At 43.2% G+C, this 22,225-nt stretch overlaps 1 protein-coding gene across 2 annotated transcripts in view; it reads right to left on the bottom strand.

Moving 5' to 3' along the window:
- Positions 1-105: 105 nt before the first annotated feature.
- Positions 106-22,225, bottom strand: part of LOC112464437 (nephrin-like) — a 347,896-nt gene continuing 325,776 nt past the window's right edge. For both annotated transcript variants that reach the window (XM_025031411.1, XM_025031410.1), the window contains 4 exons: positions 19,925-20,224; positions 16,616-16,936; positions 5,476-5,706; positions 106-4,482 (listed from right to left, as the gene is read on the bottom strand). In XM_025031411.1, coding sequence (XP_024887179.1) covers positions 4,133-4,482; positions 5,476-5,706; positions 16,616-16,936; positions 19,925-20,224 — 1,202 coding nt within the window. In that variant the 3' untranslated portion in view covers positions 106-4,132. The remainder of the gene's footprint in view (positions 4,483-5,475; positions 5,707-16,615; positions 16,937-19,924; positions 20,225-22,225) is intronic.

The following is a 22,225-nucleotide window of genomic DNA, read 5'->3' as shown; positions in this document are numbered from 1 at the left end:
GCGGTTGAATTTGTATATCGCGTCGTTGCGCGTGGAAAGGTAATACCAGCAAGACCACTTGACTAGATATCGCGGCTTAAATGAACACGCCGGAGGGGATTCGGACAATTAAACAGTTTATTCAGATCAAAACATGGTGTAGTATATACATACGAGTTAGTTAAACGATATCGGGTCGGGGGTGACGGACAAGGGAGGAAGGGAGCAAGGGAGGATTCCGAGGGTTGAGATGTGTCTGATATGAAATCACCTATACAGTGAACTTGAGGTTCGGGCTTACGACCGCCGATCGATTACATGGACTCTCTCGCGTCGTTACGTACAGTTGATTATGTACAGTCACATTACTCGCTACTGTTACTTTTCTTCTTTTTTGTTCTCTTCTTTGCGCTTGATTGTTGGGTCACGTCAACCGAGAACGTGACTTTCGGTATCTACTTTCGTGCGATCCTTCTCGCAACACGCTCGCTGAATAAGATCCTTGCGCATGTGTGTGAAAAAGATTGATATATCTCCGACATTCTCCACTTTTACAAAATGAATACGAGCAGTAGTACTTTGTCTTATTCTAACTCTCTCGGTCTGCTTTAATGCGTCACCTCCATCATCATCTCTCTCTCTCTCTCTCTCTCTCTCACATTCATAAACTTGGAACAAATTCGCGTGGACGTGAAAGATATGTGCCGTTGGATCGACCGCTCTCGATAATTTTTCGACGATCGTTAGATAACGATTGCTACCCAGACAGCACGTATGTCTAAAAGACATCTAAAAGAGATTTAAACGCGTCGAAAAGATATCTTTTAGATATGCGTGCTGTCTGGATAGATTCAAGGGATTGTCACAAACTGGTTAAGAAAGAGATTACGTAAAAAGTTCAGCATCAATTATTAAAATCTTCAAAATTATCGAACGCCTAGAAAATAAAATAAAATAAAATAAAATAAAATAAAACAGGATTCTTTGTTTTCTTGACAAGGGAGAACAATTGTGCGACAGAGAAATAACGAAGCTACGTTTTATTCGCCATAAAAGTGTTAAGAGAATTAAAAAATTTATCTTTCAACGTCTATATGCACACCAAAATCCGGTCTTGGCATCGTCGAAAAATCGCGACGCGACGAAGCGATTGTACGGTGGGCAGTGAATTTAAAAGATCTCGGTGAAGCGCGTTGTCGAGCGTTTTCGTGTCAAACATAAACGCCGATAAAAACAATTCCGCCCTCGCGCGGGCAGGCGACGGAAAGTTAAACGAGACGCTCGACAAGTCGTTTCGCCCAACTTATCTCTTCCTCTCGAAAACGTGAACGTCGTCAATCTATCGTTAGACTCTCCCGTGATATAATATATACAGCGATACATTAGTTAACGAGCAACCATCGTATTTGACCATTATCTCTTTATACACATCGAAACACAGGCACTCGACGATTGATTCGACGTTATTCGCTTCCTGTATTCCGTAACCGACTATTTCGCGTCGCCGACGCGACACTCGTTATTCATTCCTCGGTCCGTCACTCTCTTCCTCTCTCTTTTTCTTTTTTTTCTGTTTTCTTTTTCGTTTTCTTTTTACACATTACGAGTCTATCGATCATCCGAAGCGAGCGCAAACTTTTCCACAGGTAAAGTTCGCGTTATATCGTTTCCATTAGGGATACGCTTTTCGTCGATTCGTTAGTTCCATTCTCGCCGTAGAAGTTTCACGACTTCGTCGCGAAGTGTCACGTGGAAGACCAGTTTTTGCAAAACCTTACAAAGTGAAGCTCTCTTCGCGCGCGAGAACGCATAGAATGTCGCGAATGCTACGGCACCGTGTCTCTTTCAATTTCTCTCTCTCTCTCTCTCTCTCGTCGCGAATCGAACGCGAATAACGATTTAAAGGATTCATTAAAACTATGTATATATTTACACATACGCATACACACACACACGCACACACTCCGGTGAGAATGCTTTTTAGAACGTGTTTGAGAGTGTTCAAGTCTCGTAATAACAGTATTTTTTATCATTCAGCGGGCAGTACAGAAAACTCATATCAGCGGTAGAAAAATTTATAAATGCTCTATCACAATTACCAATAGAGTGTAATGTGCGCCTGGTCTTGTTTCCGTAAGAATCGTTTTCACTTTGTACGTTACGCGGCTCGGCGTAGTTCGGTTTTTCATCTCTCTCGAGATGGGACAAGAGGGTTGCCTCTTCTCTCAACTGCCCGTTAATTTATTTCTTTCTATTCGAGATCGTAAAAATTAAACTGGCAGTGAGACTACGCGATCGATACGATCTCAAAATTCGATATGTAGACGCGTTCGATATGTAGACAATTCACGAGCGCTTTACTTTCATCTCAAGGATTTTCTTGAATTTTAATATATCGTTATCATTATTCACATACGCAATATCGCGCGAACGTAAATATCATCGACCGCATTCGCTCGGTACTATCGGTACCGCGATGTGTGAAAGTTGTGCCCAAAAATATCGAATTCGGAGAATTTAAACAGGATATCGACGCCCGCCTCGTTTCCCATCCCCTTCCTCTCGCTTTATCGCGATATCGGAGCTGATCGTTCAACCTTAAAACCGCATTTCACGCCTTCAAACTACACGCCAAAGTGGCATCGAGCATTCCCTTTCTTCTTTTCAGTCCGCGTTTCCCTCCCGCCCTCCTCTCACCCTCCTCTCGACTTCTCCTCGGTTCCTCCTCTATCCCCGGTATATTTTCGCGCGGTTCCTCCATTCGTCTTCATTCGAGCCATCGGAAAAGGGGTTCGTTCGAGAGCCTTTTATCTTTTCTCGTGTTTCACGGCCTGATGCTTCCGGACCAACGTTTCGTTGGTATAAGGATTCGGATTTATTTAGGGACGTCGCGAGATGCTAGCGGTTTCGCGGTTTCACGGGAAGATATATATAAGAAATAAAAAAAAAAGAAGACAAAAGGAATAATAACGAACGAAGGATCGAACAAACGATTAATGCGGCCGGAGAAAAATTATCCGAGGTCAAAAAACATTTAGTAAAATAAATGTACTTAATTGGCTGGAAATGAAAAGAAGAAAAAAAAGTAGAATTATTTTTGCACCGTACATGAAATAAAAATTGATTCTGTTGGAGAAAATTCCAAAAGTGTGGTTGGAATAAAAGGGTTGGATTTTGATGTTCTTCCGTCGAGATACTTCTTGAAAACGTATTTTAAATTCGGTGTTCAATCCGAGCAGCTCTCGTTCGAGCAACTCGCGATTCGATTTTCCGTTCTCTCTTTAAGGTCCGCGATCCGCGACCGCCATAAAGGAGAGAAGCGAACTTGGAGAAATATTCGAGAAGACACACCGTCGAAGATCATCCCGGTTTGGAACAAAAAGGAGGGCAAAGACGGTTAAGTCGACGACCGAAAACAGAATGTTAGAACTTCGCAATACCTGACGAGGCGGGGTGAAGAAACTTGGACGAGTTTTCGGTTAACTTCTTCGCATACCTCCGCCCCTTTCTCCCGCTCCCCGAGGGAGAAACTGGCGCGGCGATCGTGTTTCGGAAACAATCGCGACGGACGGTGTCTCTCTTAATTTCGCGGACGTGGACTCGGGACTCGGTACTATGCCCGACGCCCGATACCACGAGAACTCGCCCTTCCGTCGCCGTCGCGCGTCGCCTCGAATCGGAAAATCGGATCGGACGGCACCGGACTGATCGGACTCGAGCGAAATCAATTGTTCGCGAGACATAATGTCGATCCCCGACCCCGACACGTAACGTATCCCGGGCGTCCAGGGCATCCTATCGCCCGGGATCGATCGCTCCAACTACCCCGCTGTAGCGAGTCCTTTCCTCGTATCGCCGAACGAGTCGATCGCGCTGGAGATCGTTAGCAAACACGTTAAAGCTAACAGGCGGCTGTCACGAAAACGGACAACGCAAACGCTTTCTCGGGAAGCGGGACCTCGAAATCGTTCTTAGATACGCAACGAGTACTCTCGAGCACGTTCGAGCCTCGCCTCTCGCTGGGATCTCGTGCCGGCCTCCGATCTTCGATCGCGCCGCACGCGGTAGTCGTTTATTCTTGATCGCTGTCGGGACGACGACAACGACGGCGATGACGATGGTACCCCATGTCAGCTGCGGACGAGTCGAGCTTCTAGACGCAGCTTTCCGGCAGCCTGTTCGCCATCAGTCTTCGTTTGATCGCCTCGCCGTCGAGGCATTCGCCGGCCACGACGACACCCTGTCCGCCGCCCACGACGACGCCTTGGGCGCCACCGATTACGACGCCCTGGCCAGCACCCACCATCACCCCCGTCACCGGCATTCCCGGCATCCCTGGCAGGCTCGGTATCGTGCTCCTCGACGGTAACCTCAGCTCGGTCGGCCTCCCCGTGAACTTGTGGCAGAGCTCGTCTATGCTTGGCGTAGGTCCGGGCGTGACCCAGTGTCCCGGGGGATAACCGCCTGGATAACTCGGTGGGCTAACCTCCACGAGGTTACCCTCTACAACACCGAAGCAGACGGGGTTCTCTGTTGGGAGCTGCAAGTCGAGTGCGTTATGGGGTGGAAACGCGGAGAATAAGTTGCGCTCGGGGGTGCGCTCCTCTTTCTCTCGCCCACCCTCGCGGTTCCTTATTCTTCGCCGATTCTTTATTTTAGGTCACGCGGCAAGGATAAAAGTTCGCTGCCAAGTCGCGATCGAAATTCCTATCTTTAATGATAAAACGTTTGGCGAACAGAGCGATATTTCATGCTTCTTTAAACTTTTTCATCAACTCTTTTAATGTGCTATCCTTGTGTAAAAATAAAAGCAGATACTCGAAAAATACTAGATTCCTGGAAAGACGATTCTATTCATCTTAATTTTGAAAATGGCAAATTAAATGTTTTTCCTTTTATTTTTGAACAAACTTTCATGCACTTTAGAAAGTACGGTTACCGGTTAAAACCGTGGTTAAAAGGATTAAACAAAAATCTTCCTTTAATTAAGTTTGATTGAAAGTATCATGTAACTTTTGAAATTTCAAAGTTAAATAAATACGGAATAGTTTATAGAATATAAAATAAAATAAATAAAAGCGGTATACGGAAATTACAATCTTAATTTTTCTACATTGAATTAAAAATCTATAATTTTTGTAAAGAAATGCTAAACGCGTCTATGAACATTTTGTAGGAAGATGAACAAATTTTTTCTAAGAGAGAGAATAAAATCTCATTGAGTATCCCAGATGGGTATGTGATACAGTTTTGGTATAATCACATTGTTTCCTTTATATTACAATTACGTATATGAAGACAATTGCAACGAGCAAGATGTATCGATAAAATATTTACATATTTACAGTTCGCAAGTCTTGGGCTAATTCCAAGTTTGAATGAGGCACGTGCCATCCTTCCCGTTCATACAGATGGTCTAAAATCTACGTCAACAAACGATCGTAATCGGATTCGCGCAGAAACTGTTTAGCGGGTATCGGCTTCGAAGAGTCTTACCGAACTTGTTCGGGATCACGTCGGGATCAGTCTCCACGGTCTGCTGAGAATTCTGCAAGGGGTATTGTTGGGGCGGTAACTCGCTGAGTTCCGCCGGTTTCTCGTGCCGCGGTTTTGCTACGCGCTCCCGACGTACTCTGACCACCACTACCAGGATGATGAGCACCAGAGTCACTAGGGCGCCAACCACGACGCCTATCAGCGGCGACAACACGATGCCGGCGTCCTGACCTGCAACGATAAGGCGACTTTTACCTTCATGTGTTACGAGCTCAATCAAAGATCGCTTAAAACTTATTTGCTCATTAAATTGCTTTATCAATTATACAGTTAAGTGGATACGGCCAGTAATCTATAATATAATAACTATCTAAATATAAAAAATAATAAATATCTAAATAACACATTTAGAAACAATTTAAAAAGATTATTTTTCACTCGTCCAAATCCGCAGCAACCGATCACTCTCAATCGCACGAATAAAATAAAATAAAATAAAATAAATTTCTTATAAATTGTGAGGCGTTAAATGTATGTACATTAATTTACTTCTTGCCTTTCTTAATTCCAGAAAAATATCTTCAACACGCTATTCCTATCGATCTATTAATAAGTGTTGCACATCATGCTTGTATTTTCTTCTTTATACTAAAAATTTTTTTATACTACGATCCAGACGCGATGTTGAATATTTAATTAAATCGGAATCATATAAGGCGAGAAAAGAATTACTGCTACATTGTTGTTAAGCCCACAGCGATCGAAGAATAAAATTAATGTGCGTATAATCTTCCGAGGAAGAGGTTATAAATTATAACCACACTGTGTCACTATAAAGAGAAGACGTTGCTTCCACCCTTCTATGCTACTTATGAGTCTCTTTCATTTTTTTCATGTTCTCCTTCTCTTCCTACAAGTCAGTTTTGCTATATACGTAAACACACACCGACTGACGCGACGTCGCCACGCCGTAGAGAAAACATTTTATATTCTTCAATGTCGGGATTACATCTGGCAGGCGGTATTTTTTTTACCGTCACGTACATGATGGGTTTTACCAGCATTCAGTATTTTCGAATCGTTCGTAGAATCTCAAGTAGTAATGGCAATGTGCGCGCAGCATCCGGCATAGAGTCCGCGAGAGACGCCGCCCTGATGATTAAAAATCACTTGCAATATAGATGCGAGCCCAGTCATGTAATATTCATTTATATCCCAAGGATTATGTCACGCATCAGAACAAATAATTATTTAATCTTCAAACACGAAATGTTGTCTCGTGTCAAAATAAGTTCACAAATTATTATTTTGTCAGTTAAAAAAAAAACGAGTTTTTGAATATATGAAAACGAACAGGCCTAATTATAAAATTTACGTAATATATATTTTTTATTTTTGTATTCTGATTCTTCAATTTGTTTGTATTACTCAAACATTCAAAATTATAAATAAAATTCTATCTTAAATCTCAGTGCCAATTATAGAGCCTTTGAAGTGGGTTAAACGCATTAGCATTAGAATAAAAACATGCGACGCTCCTCCGCCTTTGTCTTGCAAAATTTTGCGTGCCGAGGTAGACGCGCGATGACACCAGAGGTTTGCTCTATGGTTTAGCGCGTCATGTCGAAATTATTTCTCACGATCATGCACGATCACCGCACGGTATGAGAAATCTTGCAGCATTGTTTTTCGCTTTCAGGTCGGGTTCACGCTTCTCGCTCCCGTTCGCGCACACGTGATAGCGTCCCGCTTGATAGCGCCGGCAGGGCGTGGGACCGCGCCTGCTGTTTTTGTCGGATAATTAACAAAACTGCTTTCTTGCATCGTTCTGAGTTGCGATCAGGTGCGCTGGTGTGCGAAGCGGAGCTGCGAGCTATGAGGGTAGGTAGGAAGGTAGGTAGGTAGGTAAGGGGGCAAGGGGGCGCGAAAGAGCGCATACCGCTCGCTTGCTTTAATCTTTAAATTCTCGCCAACTTATTTACGTCGATTAAGCCAACTTCCGTCTCGCGAAGGCAGATGCACGCTTATATCGTGCGGGGTTGAATCACGTTGATATCGTTTAATGTATCGTTCCAGCATTAGAAAATATACAGTCGGTTTGAATATTACTATTTATCATTTCCCTGGCTGTTCTTTTAATGTGATTATCATTATAATATTTCTACGTCGAGATATTTTTTTAGCTCACAGATTTTACATTTTCTTTTGTCGGGATTGCACGCGGGTGGTGAGAGCTTGGCGAAAGTAGGGACGTTAGTATAGCGTGTTTTTACAAAAGACATTAATTATTATACAAACATCAGTGAAAAGATTCGGTAAGAATATTGAATAATTTTATTCGCTGAAAATAATGAATCTGTAAATTATTTCGCTATAATATGAAACTGTCTCGTTGCCACAAGGAAATGTATTTTATTATTTACTTAAGAGTAAACTCCGTTTCGCTTTAGCAGCAAATTTGTGTTTCTGCAGACAAATTTGCTCAGCGAGATTCTTCAACGAGACAAACCGTAATGTTAAATAATTAATTATGGCGGCTAGCTAACAATAAGATTGATTGCTTTCAAATCGAATAGTAGTTACAGTTCTCTCGCAACAACAAACCCTTCCTTTTTTTCCCGTTATGCTCCACGTAGATGACGTACGAGAGAAGTGGCATTGTGATGACAATCGGATCGGCCGTCTGAGCCGTCTCAGCCGTCTCGTCTGTGTGGCGTGCGGCAACTCTCGCCATACGTAATAAAGGCATATTTACACGTGTAAATGTATTAAAGCGCACGCTTGTGGCCGCGCGTCCGCGTGTGTATACGCGTGAGGTATTTTGTCGGCGCGTGGTGCGCGGTAATGCCCGTAAAACCCTGGGTTTAATCAGCCGGCTGCCTAGGGTACACACCACTGTGACCGAGCCCGTAACCCGAGGAACGTTCTGCGCCACGCGGCGGTATTATGCCGGGCATGTTATCGGGCCGTAAATGAGTTCCACGCCGAAACGCGCGACGCCGGCCGCGGCCCGCACCGTTCCAGCCGAATGCCGGAGTGGCGAGCTTAAGAAATTCGTAAACGCACAACGCTGCATCTCACAGGTGACCGTTTATATCCGTGCAAGAATCTCGAGATTGTCGTTTTACGCGTTGCTTATCTCGATTGCGTGCCGCTGCGCGAATCGCGAGTGCGGATAGATTTTCCGTTCCGGAAACGCGTGCGTATAGCAGGGAGATTCGCGGAAAGCCGCCAGGTATAGTCATGTCAGAACGGCGAGCTGAATTTCTTCCCGAGGGACCCTTCTGCGGTGCTCAAAATAAAAAAAAGCTAAACAACTGGGACTATTAGCATAGCTTGGCGCATACATGATTATGCGCTGTTGCGTTTAAAAAAAGTATCTCTCGTCGTATTTCGCATTGAAAGATTTTTTGTGAGAGCAAATGTATCCTGTTTGTAATAAATTTGCGACTTTTAATTTTATTTCTTATGTGTACTAAATGGCGCGATATTACTTATATTTAGAGTTCTGCGAATTGAACTTAAATTAAAAAGCATCGAGGAATTACCGAGGAAAAAAAGACATTCACGAATGTAAAATCTGAGTTTAGTATAAAGTTCTTATGCTATTATATAAATGTCTTAGCTAACTTTTTTCGCGACATCTCGCGCTTTTCAGTTAATCATAATCGCAAAGGCTATCCTTCTAATCACGCGCGCGCGCGCGCGCGGGGACGAAAAAAAGTCATGCCGCGCACCGTTTTGCGCGGGCTGATGATGCGAATATCGCATTCGACGCATAGTCGTTTTCATTTTTCGTGTAATTGGCCACGGCTTCGACTAGACTGTAAAGGAAGATTTATGGAAGTCGCAGCAGCACGTACAGCGAGCATGTCACGTGTGAGCACACATAAGCGACACGGAGTCCTATTGCAACGAGCTTAAGAAACTCTCGTAAATTCATCCAGCTCTGTGGATGAACTGCAGTAAGGCTTTTGACAATTTAGTTGAAGAAGATTTATAATGCCGGAGTATCGCGCGTTACTTTGACGGCTTAAGCTTTTAAATATTTCATTTGTTTCTCCATCATTTTTCGACCGCAATACGACTCGCTGTCTCGTTTTAATACACCTCGAGTTTCAATTACGCGTCATTTCGCTATGTCATTTTGTTCCCTGTTCAAGCTCCTTTTACTATCACACCTATCGAGAACGCAAAAATATTGTGATTTGGAATTTAATTTAAATTGTCGAATTTTCCACATTTATTAAGGCTTGTATTGGTCTTGCGCTCTGCTCGCGATGCCTCGCGTGCGAGCGTGTGTGTTTTTTTTTCAGATCGATGGGTAATTTTTCAATTTATTATTACTTCTATGGAACTTGCGCTCGATGGGGAATAGCTACAGTTAGCGATCGTATACAACCCTAAGCCTCCGATACTGTCTCGTAAAAGTTGCAATGGAAGTTTAATCGAGTTCTACGCGGAGAAACGTCTGGTGCCAGGGTAGTAAAGATAAACCGGTCCTTATATCGTCGATCCTTGAGAAAGGACTAACGGGATTCTCGAAGAGGGAGGGAGACGGAGAGAGAGAGATCGCATATCCTAGCGGGTTCCCGAATCCCAAGTTCATCGAAGTTTAGATCACTAATCGGACTTGCAGTAGGGTCAGGAATGGAATCTAACCACTTGGATTATTTGGAAAAAATATCCCTCTCGACGCAGATAGGGAGAACTTAAAAAAAAAAAAAAAAAAAGGAAAATTCCGATCGTCCAATCCGAAATGTTGCGAAAGTTTGTCTATCTGTCAGTAACGCCGGAAACTTTTCCTGTATTTTTGATGGATCGTTATCTCTGTCGCTTATTTCTGCGAGATTTTAGGAAGATATGTATCTACTAACACAATATCTTTGACATCAATTAATTTTGTTATCTGACGTGGCAGGTAATCAAATGGTGGGTGATCAATCTCAATCATGTATTTCGTTATGTTGTGGCATGGATCGGAATTACGGTAAAAACTTGTTCCAAAAAATGAATAATTGCGTTACAAACTTTTAGTATGTGTTGAATTATTAGCTGTTGCCCGAAGATTTTGTTATTTTGGAAAGATGGTATATCAATAGTAATTTTGCACCAAGAAAATGACTTTGTGAGTCGTGTCTTGAGTAATCTATGAATTTTATTTAATTTTAATTAAATTTCATTCAAGTTTTCGGCATAAATAAAGGTATTGTAAGAGTAAACTCAGGATGAATCTTACCGGGTATGCTCGGCAGAGTTAGGGAAGATCGTCTTTAAGGGGAAGAGTTACAGCACGTAACGGTGGCGTCCGCGTTAGAGGTAAGACGAAGCTCGGAGGTCATGGTGGCCGGTTAAGTCACCAAGAAGCCAGGCTTAGCCGGCGCCCAAATCCAAGTTTGGCTCACCTGGATTAATTCCAACGTAGGGTCGACCCCAAATCGCTGTTACGCTGCCTTCCCCCGCTTTCAGCTAAAGCGACTTAGAGTCTCTCCCCGCTTTCAATTAATGAAACGTTCACGCGGCTCACCTCCCGTCGCTCCGTCACCATGGATCATTTCTCGAACGAATTTCTGAACCTCATTGTGGAAAACCTCATCAAGAACCGAAGCTATAATGTAAGCTTTTGAGGCTTTTAATGTAAACTGGCCTAGCACGTTCCACACAATTACTAACCGCCAATATAATTTCATTATAATTTTATCGCTATTTTAGAAAGAGTTTGATTCCGAAATGTCATAAATCGATTTCTGATCTAGTACGATTTCCTTTTCTTATTCGGTTATTTTGAATCTTTATATAATACCATTATGATACATTCTGTAAAAAGACTTTCCTTCTGATAGCATACCACGTGCGGAATGCATTCCACGTGCAATAATCAGTCATCACAGGATAGTGAACTTGGAGACTAAATGCGGGAATACGGTAGCAAATCAGCCGATTAGTGTTAATCGCTTAAGAAGCTCGTGCTAAGTCAACAAAGCTACTCGAACATCAGGAAACCTTTGTTCCGGATCATCTATCATCGGCGTGCGCTCTCATCAAAGCTAACGAAGGATGATGAAGAGACGGCCGGTAGGTTGATGGTCGGTAAGTTGGATCGTCTTTGATGCAATTAGTCGACATCGCGCTGGGAATGCACCATTTCGAAGACACGAGATGCTTATGAAAATTTCAGGAAGCAGGAAACGTATTCTACGTCAAACGTATTAAAAAGTTATCTTAGATATCGTCATTGCACTCAATTGCGAATATTAATAAAAGAACGTATCACTCTGTACGTATAAGAAGGGTAAAAATATTTCAGATAACTATTATCCACACTAAATTATGGAATTAACATATGGTGGTTTCGACATGCAATGTTCTTCTAATTGCAATCAGCAGATCTGGCAAGTTTGGAGAGGTTATCGTTGATCTTTTCTTCGTACGTGCGTATTAAACGTATTACGTAATATACGTATACGCGTATACAAGCACGCTTGATGGTGCGTGTCGAGGCGAAATCGGACAGCAATTACCACCGCAATCCCGCCATACGGAGTGGATTGGCTCCCGGTCTGGCTTGCACAGTCGAGATGAAAGGACCAAGTTCTGCGGCAAGGCACGGCCACAGATCTTGAGCAGCCTGTCCGTAATAAATGCTCATGGCAGAAGGAGGGGCAGCAGAGGGTTTCGGTCTTTCGATCGTCGACGACTGGGAAGATTTCGGAGTCGGCGAGTTCTAATCTCAATTGTTGTAGGAAGCGTCGCGTCGCGTCGCGTCGCGTCGCGTCGCGTGGCATCGACGTCGATGGTACCCTTTATCTGATACGACCGTACCTCTATGAGACCTCTGCTTGATGCCGCTGTAATTCGAATACCCGCGGGCTCGTTTCGACCGAATTAACCCGGCGGATCGCCCGAATCAATCCTCCCATCCTCCGTAGCACGCCGCACGATGTAAGCCGCACAGATCGCGTTTGTACTCGCAACTGTTCGTTGTTTAATTGACGAGATTTAAATCGGCACAAGGATAACACTTTTTAAATAATTGTCTTCCGTAGATAAAGCGGTAGGATAATAAATCTACCCTGCAAATTCCTTCAAGTTAAAAGAGAAAAAAGGAAAGGGACGGTGCGTACTCCCGGACTAAGGTAATTACGTATAAATCGGTTATAAATGTCACGACATTTATAATTCTGAGTACAAAGGACGGTGTTCATTATAAACAAAAACGTTATTAGTCTATGTGCGCGGATGATGAATCGCGCTTTTAATTTTCAAAGTAATTAAAAATTTTCACAGCGTTCGCTGTAAATTAGATATAGTTTTGTAACATGGAATATACATTCGTTTGTGAAATTTTCGGCTCAAAATTTGAGGAAAGTTAGTGTATTATTTTAAGAAAATACCTAAATTGAATTGTGATCCAGTGATTATTCCTGATGATACATTATTAGAGTAGGAATTCATTTGTAATACTTTTTTTTTTAAGAGTTACATCTAAAGAACTAGGTTTCGGAGTTTATATATTGCACAACTTTCGTCTTATAAGTATAACTACGTTCAATTCCAAAGTCTGTACGAGAAACAGAAAAGAAATAAATATCGTCGCACGAGCGACTAGCAATCCCTCGAACAATCTTCTTTCCGTCAAGCGCAAACTGCGGCGCTAGTTAAAATTCGCGCAGGTCTTCGAGCGACAGTTTCGCAAACATCTCGGACGAGAATTGTTGTCGTGAGAGGTTGACGAGGGCGTATAACAAGTAACTGCAAAGCCGAAGAAATTTGATCGTTACACGTTGCTCGTTCGTTTTTTCCGAATTCTGTTATTTGCGTTATACGCCGATTCGCGAGCGACGATAAGCGTTTTTTAATAAATAATGCTCCTCTCATAAAACGATTAAAAAAACACAACTTTCAAACAATGGCAAAACCGCTGGAACGAACGTATGGGTATAGAAAAAAACCTAGTAAGTACGAAAGGGATTAAGGGCTCGTATCGATAACCGATAAAGTTTACTTTTAACAGGACCAATTCCGAAACTTTTCGATTACGCCACGTAGATGCTTAAGTTGGAGTTTACCAGTTCGCCTCACAAGGTAACTTCCGTTTTCATTTCTCGATATTCGTAATCGTCGAAATCTGGGAACACTTTTTCAACGAGTCGCTGATCTATCGTCCGCTGATTTCCGCTTCGACGATGAAAGAGACCGTGTACATTTAAAGCAGTCTCCGAAGGAAACCACTTTCAGCGAGAAACGCTATGGTGGATAGTGGCGCTAATTATTCTTTTCCGCCGGACCGTGAAAAAAAAGGCGACTGCGCCATCGCCGTCGGGGACGAAATAACCGGGCGAGGTTACGCGATAAAAACGGAAATGGAAGGGAAAACGTAGCGGCGTGCATGTGGAAAGATGTGGGCGCTTCGGCGACGTCTGACGAGGTCACTCGTGGAAACGAGAAGCGCGAAATCGGGCGGGAATATGAACGAGGAAACGGGAAAAGGGGAGTGAGACCGACGAAGGAGAGGCGCGGGACAGAGGGGGACCGAGAAAAATGACGACGGGGGTAAACAGAGCTAAGTGAAGTTAACGATCGGGCAAGAAGAGCGGCAAAAATGACCCTGGGAAAATTACCGCACGCGCAACGGCTTAATGTCCAAAAAGACGAGAGCAGAGGGGAGGGGGAGAGAGAGAGAGGGAGAGGGGGGGGGGGAGGAAGTCAAAGAGAACGGTCGAGGTCAGGAACGAGAGAGAGATATCACAAGAACGGAGAGAAAGGAAAGCTGCAGCTGCTTAATGACCACCCTGTACATTCGTATCTTTCTTGGATAGGCTTTCCTTTTTCTCTATCCTTTGCAGTTCCGCTTTACTTCCTTTTTTCGCCCTAAGTCCTTCGCGCAGTCCCGGCACTGGGTGCCGCTGGGACCATTATCTGTAATTGCTTTCCTTAATTCGATGTTCGTTGCCTATGTGGTGGAACAAAAAAATTCGCGTAATAAGTTAGAAACGTCTTAAGTGCCGCCTCGACTTGTGTGAAATCGCGTGAAAAGTTCGAATCCGTCAAGCACGTCGTGTTTCGCGACAGATACTCCGTTTACCATTTGCACGATTTCTCGCGTGGTCTAATAATGCCTCTCGATCTTTCTGCGCAAGATAGATTCGCCGTCTTTTCCAAAATCGGTGGCCGCAGCTTCTCTTCCATGATTCTTCGCGTATAAACGACAAGTGACGAACGTACAGAACGGGATAGAATTCCGGGCGACAGTTGTCTCTTTGGGTGATCGATACCGGAAATAAATCGCACCACGGCACGGCGATGGCGGCGGCGGCGGCGGCGGCGGCGGCGCGGCGACCAGAATCTCCTTCGGCTCACGTTCGAATGCAGATTTCTCAATTTGTTTTTGAGCACGCGGACTGGCGGGCGCTCGCAGCCACAGGGTCAAAAGTCACGCGGAAAAACCGCGTCGGTCGCCATCGAGCGGCAAATTGATCGACGCTGCGACGACCGTAAATCACTTCACTGACAATTGATTTGGGTGCTGCCCGTTTTACCTCGGACTACTGCGAGAACTACTGTTTACGAGAATGCGCGTGCACGTAACACTACGTTGCGTTGCCTACGCGAGCACGAGTTGGTTGCGGCTTCATTTGCTACCGTGTTTAATGATACGCAACGTGACGCTCTCGTAACATTGCCACGTTCTCGTTGCGTTACCCTCTACGTACTCCCCGTTGTATTGTGTTGAGATACGCCTATTTCTATACTCACGCTTTACAATGAAAATAATTAGTAGTCTACTTTCTAGATTTATTTTACAATTTTAGAGATAGAAGAGGTTTATTTTATGTTCTGCAGCTTTTATATTAAATAGTTGTAGTGCAAAAGGTTTAAAGATATTAAGAACTTGTGTGTTATTAAATAAAAAAATAAGAGTTTAGAGTTTTTGAAGAATGGGAAAATTCAAGTCAAAATGACTAGCACTTTAATTATATAAAATTAAATTAAACTCGTAATTTCATTTGTTAAATATAAAAAACATTTTGCACCCTATTCGATAAAAAAATAACATGAAAATTTTAATTCGAAGCTTAATTAAAAAAATGCAAAACAATGAAAATTGACAAATTACAGTAAAAATAGTGATTTCCTTTGCTATGTATAAAAAAACCCTCTAAATCGACAAATCTGGCGTTTCTGCAACGAAAATAAAACTGATATTTAATAATAATTGGTCCGTATCGCAATCTGGTATTTCTTCTCTTTTAATTTTGGAGTATCATCTAAATTTTATAAAATCCAATTACAGAGGAATGCACTTTTACATAAACACCGCTTTATCAAAAATAGATATCGATTTTACATAATGTATAATACCATAGAGAATCTCTCTCGATCGGATATTTCTGTAAATTGAGAAAAACGAAATATTTGATATATATTCTTCGGAGTTAATTCTGGCGCGTTTCCGGGCTTTCCTTGATAAGCAACGATGCGCAATATATACGAACTAATGGGGCGTGGTGCATTCGTCTCTCGTAACGTTGTCTCGAGGATGGTGATCCGTCTTGTTTACCGCGCCGCGCCCGTGCCGCGTCGTCGACAGTTGACACCACCCACCTCGAGAACAGCCGCTATCCGAATCATCCTCCCCCGCCCGAAAGACCCATATGAACCCACGGTGACCTTGCGTCGATCCGTATACCCAACCAGCACCTTTCGCCAATTTTCGAACAAACGCGGATGCCCGCTAAATTGAGCAGGCTTGAGCTCGGTTGACTTCTCCTCGACGATTCGATCTCGCGCCGACTAATTGTAAGTGATAGACGATACACGATTTTTCATCCTGTCATCGCGATAATCCATTCTGCTCGCGTATCGCGCTATCGACCTGGCTAGGAATATCTTGGCGTAAGAAGAATATTGGCGTAATAAGAAGAATACGAGACAAGAATATTACAAAATTTCAGGGGCGCGCAATTTAGTACTACGTTGATCCTTCTGACGAGTCGCAATCCATCGCTCGAGATTGTCGATTCGTCGACACGTATCAATAACAGCCGCATAGAACGCAGTCGCGATCAAACATTGGTCTCCGATTTTATTTGACAAATGCGACGGGGTGCGTTAACGTCACTTGGAAGCACGTACTTACCGGTGCGTTTTTCAGCATCGCGATACGTGACCTCGCTGAGAATGACGGGTTGACTTCGACCCTTGGCGTTTACCGCGTAAACCGCCACATGGACCCCAGCCTCGACCGAGGCCTCCAGCCCGGCGAGGGCAAAGGACGGCTCGTCCGGGTTGGAGACGTTGTAGAGGGGCTGGCTGCTGGCTAGGTAATCGACGTCGCCGTGATAAACCTCCAGGACGAATTTCTGCGGTAGCCCGCCGTCGTATCCCGGCACGCATTTCACCTCTACGCTGGTATACGTCTGATTCGCCAAGGTGCAGTTGCGTACCGGAAACGGTTTCCCTGGAACGAGAGTGGTCGATGACGGATATTGACGGGAGGCGGTTCATATATTATGTGACTTAACTGTACAGCTTAAATAGTCGCCCCGTGCAAACAATGGAGCTTCGACCCCGAAAAAGCTCCACGAGAGGCTTTCCCCCTCTTTCTTTCTCGCGGCCGCAGCCGTTGCCTCCTGACACTAAATCTTTCTCAGCGACACGCACGACCGCCACTTCCGTCTCGTGACATTTTCTGGACATCTTGTACGCGTCTATATATCCGAAAGCGGCTCTACAGGTTGGCTCAACCGGTTCAACGACCCGCGCCAACTCTCGGAAATCAAGCCCGGCGCGCGAGTGAAAAATGCTCGCGTGTCCATGACTGGCAAAGATTTAGTGTACCAGGATCGTAATGGGCGTAGAGATGTGTCCTGCTCTCTTTTTCTTCCCGCACCTCCGGGTCCGCCTGAGCCGACTACAACTGTCAGCGTGACACATCCTTCCCGCTCGCGCCATCGGGATCTCGCCGTTCCCTCCCTCGTCGAGAATGAGGGCGCGTCGCGTCGTTTTTTCTTCTTCTGGCCGAAATCAATTCTCGCGCGTCGTTCTTACCGAAAGTCATCGGTCGTGACCGTGGCAAAGAGGACGGATACCGCTCGTTTCGTTTCGCAAGAATGTTATACGCGTGTTTCCTCTTTCAACCTAATTTCAATATTCAACGCGCCAGTTTCACGTTTATCCGCTCGAGATTTCATTTATCACAAAGTCCGTCGCTGTCGTCATCGTCATCGTCGTCGTTGTCGTCGTCGTCGTCGTCGTCGTTGTCGTCCTCCCTCTTCCTCCTCGTTATGACTCGCGGATCTACAAAACGTATATTGAATCTCGACAATGCTTCGTTTGTACTTTACGCGCGCTTGTTCTCTCCTCGCTCGTCTTTACCCTTCCGTTTCTTATGTCGCTTTGCCGCACGTAGCCCCATTCCCCGCGAACAAACATTTGTAACCCGCGCTTTCGTGCTCGTAAAAGGGCATCGCCCGAATAGAGACAAATTCAAATTAGTTTTGCAAACAAAGAAGCGGCTAAGTTCGTCAAACTGGATGTCTCGTGCAGAGAACGGCGTATTCTCTTAATATTTTTCTACGCAAAAATCACGTAAAAAAATCAGTACGTCAAGTAAACACGTGTAATATGACCACACCGAGAAAAAATATGTACAGTTTATTTTTACACTCACAATCAGTTATTAAGAGAATGGATCGCGATAAATTTTTTTGCAGAAAATTATTTATTCACGAGTAAGTAATTCTATGCTAAATAGAATACCTAATCTCTTATAAACTATATTCATAATGGTTAATATTGTATATCTTATTTACAAAATTTGACGCTGTTTTAAAAAATTCTTTTGGAACGTATTGATATTATTAATCTATTTTTACATATCGCGATTTTTGAGAGAGAAAATGGAATATCTTTGTTTCATTCATGCGTTTGGGGATTTCGTAAATTCCAATTCAACGTTTCGGAATTCCAATTGTATGTTCGATATGCGTAACGAGTGGCATCTAACGTGATCCTCGATTCTGTCGCGAGACCCTGTCCCGGAAATCCCGTCTTTTTACCATTCTTCCACGCTTCGACGGGCATATTCCTTACCGAAATGCTTCGCGGAATGCTAACCGACATCAATAACGTTGGAGGATGATGGAGGGAGGGAGAGAGGAAACGGATAGAGGTACAAAAATAATATCATGCCAACGGTTTACGGGTCGTTGGCATTGGTGGAGCACCGCGAGAGGGTTTCGATATCGAGGCAAAGGAGCGGATGGTGCGCGAAAGGAGGACGGACGATTTTATTTTCGAGTGGGGGAGGGGCAGAGAAAGAGAGAGAAGGGAGGGATATGAGAGGCAAGAGGGCGAGGGGCACACCCCGATCGGCGCCGCTCACATTCGACGTATTCGTCAACGTCAATACGTCCTCGGCCGATCGCCATGTCAACGTCACTGTCGATCACGCACAGACGGGGGAGAGAGAGGGAGAGAGAGAGAGGGAGGGCGAAAAAAAAGGAGAACTAGGAAACGCGAAAAATTCGCCTGGGGATTAATGCCGATTTAACGGTCGATGATTGGTCGCCTCCCATTGTACGGCGATGATTCGCGGGAATCGCGCCGCGCTCTTTTTCCCCCCAAGAGATCCCGTAAAAACAGCGATTTTGCGCTTCAAATTGTCGTCGCGCTACACGTTTTTGGCGATTTTTGCGCGGACAGCTCGCGCGATTAAAAATGCACCTAATTTTATAACCCGATAAAGAATTTATTATGAGGCGCCACGGCGCTGTGAGTGCCGCTTTTGTTTAATTCGAGCGTTTTTCTATGATTTTGCGTATCGAACTAAATGTCGAGTATGTTTCTTTAAATTTTAAAAGGCACGCCATACTTTGCCAGTCATCTATTTATTCGCGTAACTCTCGTAGTTATATATACTGCATTGTTTCCTCAAACACAAGGAATGTTCACAATTTCGAACAAGTATGCCGACTTTAGGTATAATCCAATAATCTCTAATGTAATAATCATACAACGTTCCACCGACAAATGTAGTTTTAAAAACTACATTTCATTGATTGTACGAGTACTTGTGTCTTCCATTTTCACCCTCTTCCCCGTCCCTATTAATATTCTTAAATTCTAATTAAATAAAAAGTATTTCTAACGAGATAAAACGAAGATAAAACAATCATTTTGCTTGCTAGTCCGTATTTAGATTAACTTGATTTTTATCGCTGCTCTTTTAGCTGCTTGCAAACGTAATAAAGGAGATACAATACATTGAAACGGAAGGACAAACGTATCCTACACAAACTGTCGGTTAATAAACAGTTTATAGTTAACAGTCAGGATCAATACCCTGCGTTCGATCAATTTTTCCCATTAATTTTAAAATTTAACATTAACATTTCGTCCTGTAAAGTCCCTTTAACCATCGCTGCAGTTTATCGTGTATACTTACCGGCTGCTACCAGCTGAAAAAGACACGGTCTCGACTGAGTACCGACGACATTGTCCGCCCAGCACGAGAGGGTACCGTAATCCAGCTCGGTGGACGGTGTGTATCTCAGCACGCTGACGCCGCTCGACTTCTCCATGGAGAATCTAGCAGGTGCTACCTCCAGGGTCTCGCCGCTGTTGTTGAATTTCCACCGGAAATTGTGCGCCGGCGGATCGGCCTCGACCCTACAGGCGATGTCAAGCGACTCACCTCGCGATGCGCCGACCACTATAATTCGGTCCTCCTTGCACACCGGCGCGACTGAAAGCAGAATTATCGATTTGTATGTACCAGCGGGAGAAGCGAGACAATCTTCTTCTCCGCTATGTATTTCGGAGCTTATAACGCGACGGGGTAACCCATTGATGACCATCGCGCTGTACTACGAATTTTACTGTCGCCATGTAAAATTTCAAAACAATCAGAATTGCGAAGGGATTGAAATTCAATAGGTTACGAGCATGAAATTTCGATTTTATACGTGAGAATTAGTATTGTAGAATTATTAATTTGTATGTACTAACGAGAAACGAGAGAATGTTTTTCTCCGCTACGTGTTTTATAATTTTCAACGCGACAGGGTGGTCCTTTGATGACCATCGTACCGTACTACGGATTTTACCGTCGGTGCAATGCTAGAATTCGTAATATTTATAACAATCAGGATTTCCGCAAAAAGTGGAATTCAAAAAGCTATGAGCATGAAATTTCGATTTTATACGTAAATTATAGTATTGCAGAGTTATTGATTCGTGAATGTATGTGCTACCGAGAAGCAAGAGGATTTTTTCCGCTACGTGTTTTGTAATTTTTAACGCGACGGGGTGGCCCTTTGATGACCATCGTATCATACTACGATTTTTTACCATCAGTGCTAGAATTCACGAATTTATAACAATCAAGATTTCGGCGAAGGATGGAATTCAAAAAGCTACGAGCATAAAATCTTGAATTTTCACATGTTCGGCGATTTTTAATTTGATGAAATGTAAAACAAAGTTGTATTAACTGAAGTTTCAAAATAACAGTCAATAGATTTTATTGGAGAATTATTGATAATTATCCCATCGTACTATATGAATTTTATTATCAATGCTAAAATGTATATGAAATTTATTTGTAGTAAATCAGTAGAATTTTCGTGAAAGGTGAAATTTCAAATATTACGATATACATATATAGAATTTAGAATTTTCGCAATTATACGGCTCAAGGAACACGTGTTTGACGATTTAATTTGCAAAAAGAGACCGGTATGTTAATTAAAGTTTTAAAATAATCGGCAGACGTCTGATGACGCTGAGAAAGATGTAAAATAAATATCAGCGCTGTTTCTCTTTTCCCTCTTCGTCAGAAGATTCACAGATTTCATTTGCGAATTAGTGTTGTAAATTTCAAAATGACTGCTTTATGCTTTCCTCGCCTTCGGGCATGTCCCGTCAAGAGATTACTTGGGCGACGAGCGACGCGTATTAATTGCGCTTCTCGATAAACGTTATTAATGCTACTCTCTTTAGCTCCGTGAGCTCCGTCCTCTTTAGCTCGCTACCTTGGGGTACAGTTTTTATGAAGTGACGCTTTTTCCTTCTTCGTCGACCGTCTTACGCCAACGGCTTTCCACTTTGTTATGCCAACCAGAAATTATCTATAGCTGCGAGAAAGATAAGTTTTTAGAATACGATGGCTTTTTTCACGAACAAGCATCTGGCATTCATTAAGCGACAAGGGTGTTAATTGCCGATCGTAATCTCAGAAAGCAACAAAATCTACTCTGCTATTTGTGACTGACAATATTGTCTAATTCAGATACGCTTACAGTTTAAATGACTTATTTGATACGCTAATAAACTTAAATTAAATAAAAAAAATTGATGTAGAGAAAAAAAATTTGTTATTACTATTTAATACATTTAATGTATAAGTTATTATACATTCTAGGCTTACTTATAATTCAAGTAATCGCTTTGTCGCTGTAAAAAAATATCACAAAGCTACAAATTCGTTTTATGCACTCGCATTTAATGCTCGTTTAATACTAATCGATCGTTCTTCTACAACGCTATACAAATTATTCTTATGTATCATTCTAGAAATATTGGTGGATCGGACGGGAAGGGAAGATTTTTCTGTGGATCTGGTAAAGCCGTAGTAGACGAGATAAAGCGATGACGAGATTCAAGTACCTACCACCTCGACGTTATCTGTACACGGAAGGGCAGAAGGTCTCCCAGTCTAATGATATGCCAATAATGACCTGCATAT

Source organism: Temnothorax curvispinosus, unplaced genomic scaffold (genome assembly GCF_003070985.1).
Source record: "Temnothorax curvispinosus isolate PA1 unplaced genomic scaffold, ASM307098v1 QBEX01014232.1, whole genome shotgun sequence".
In the NCBI taxonomy this organism is placed as follows: Eukaryota; Metazoa; Arthropoda; class Insecta; order Hymenoptera; family Formicidae; genus Temnothorax; species Temnothorax curvispinosus.
This window is presented reverse-complemented; position numbering and strand designations above follow the sequence as displayed.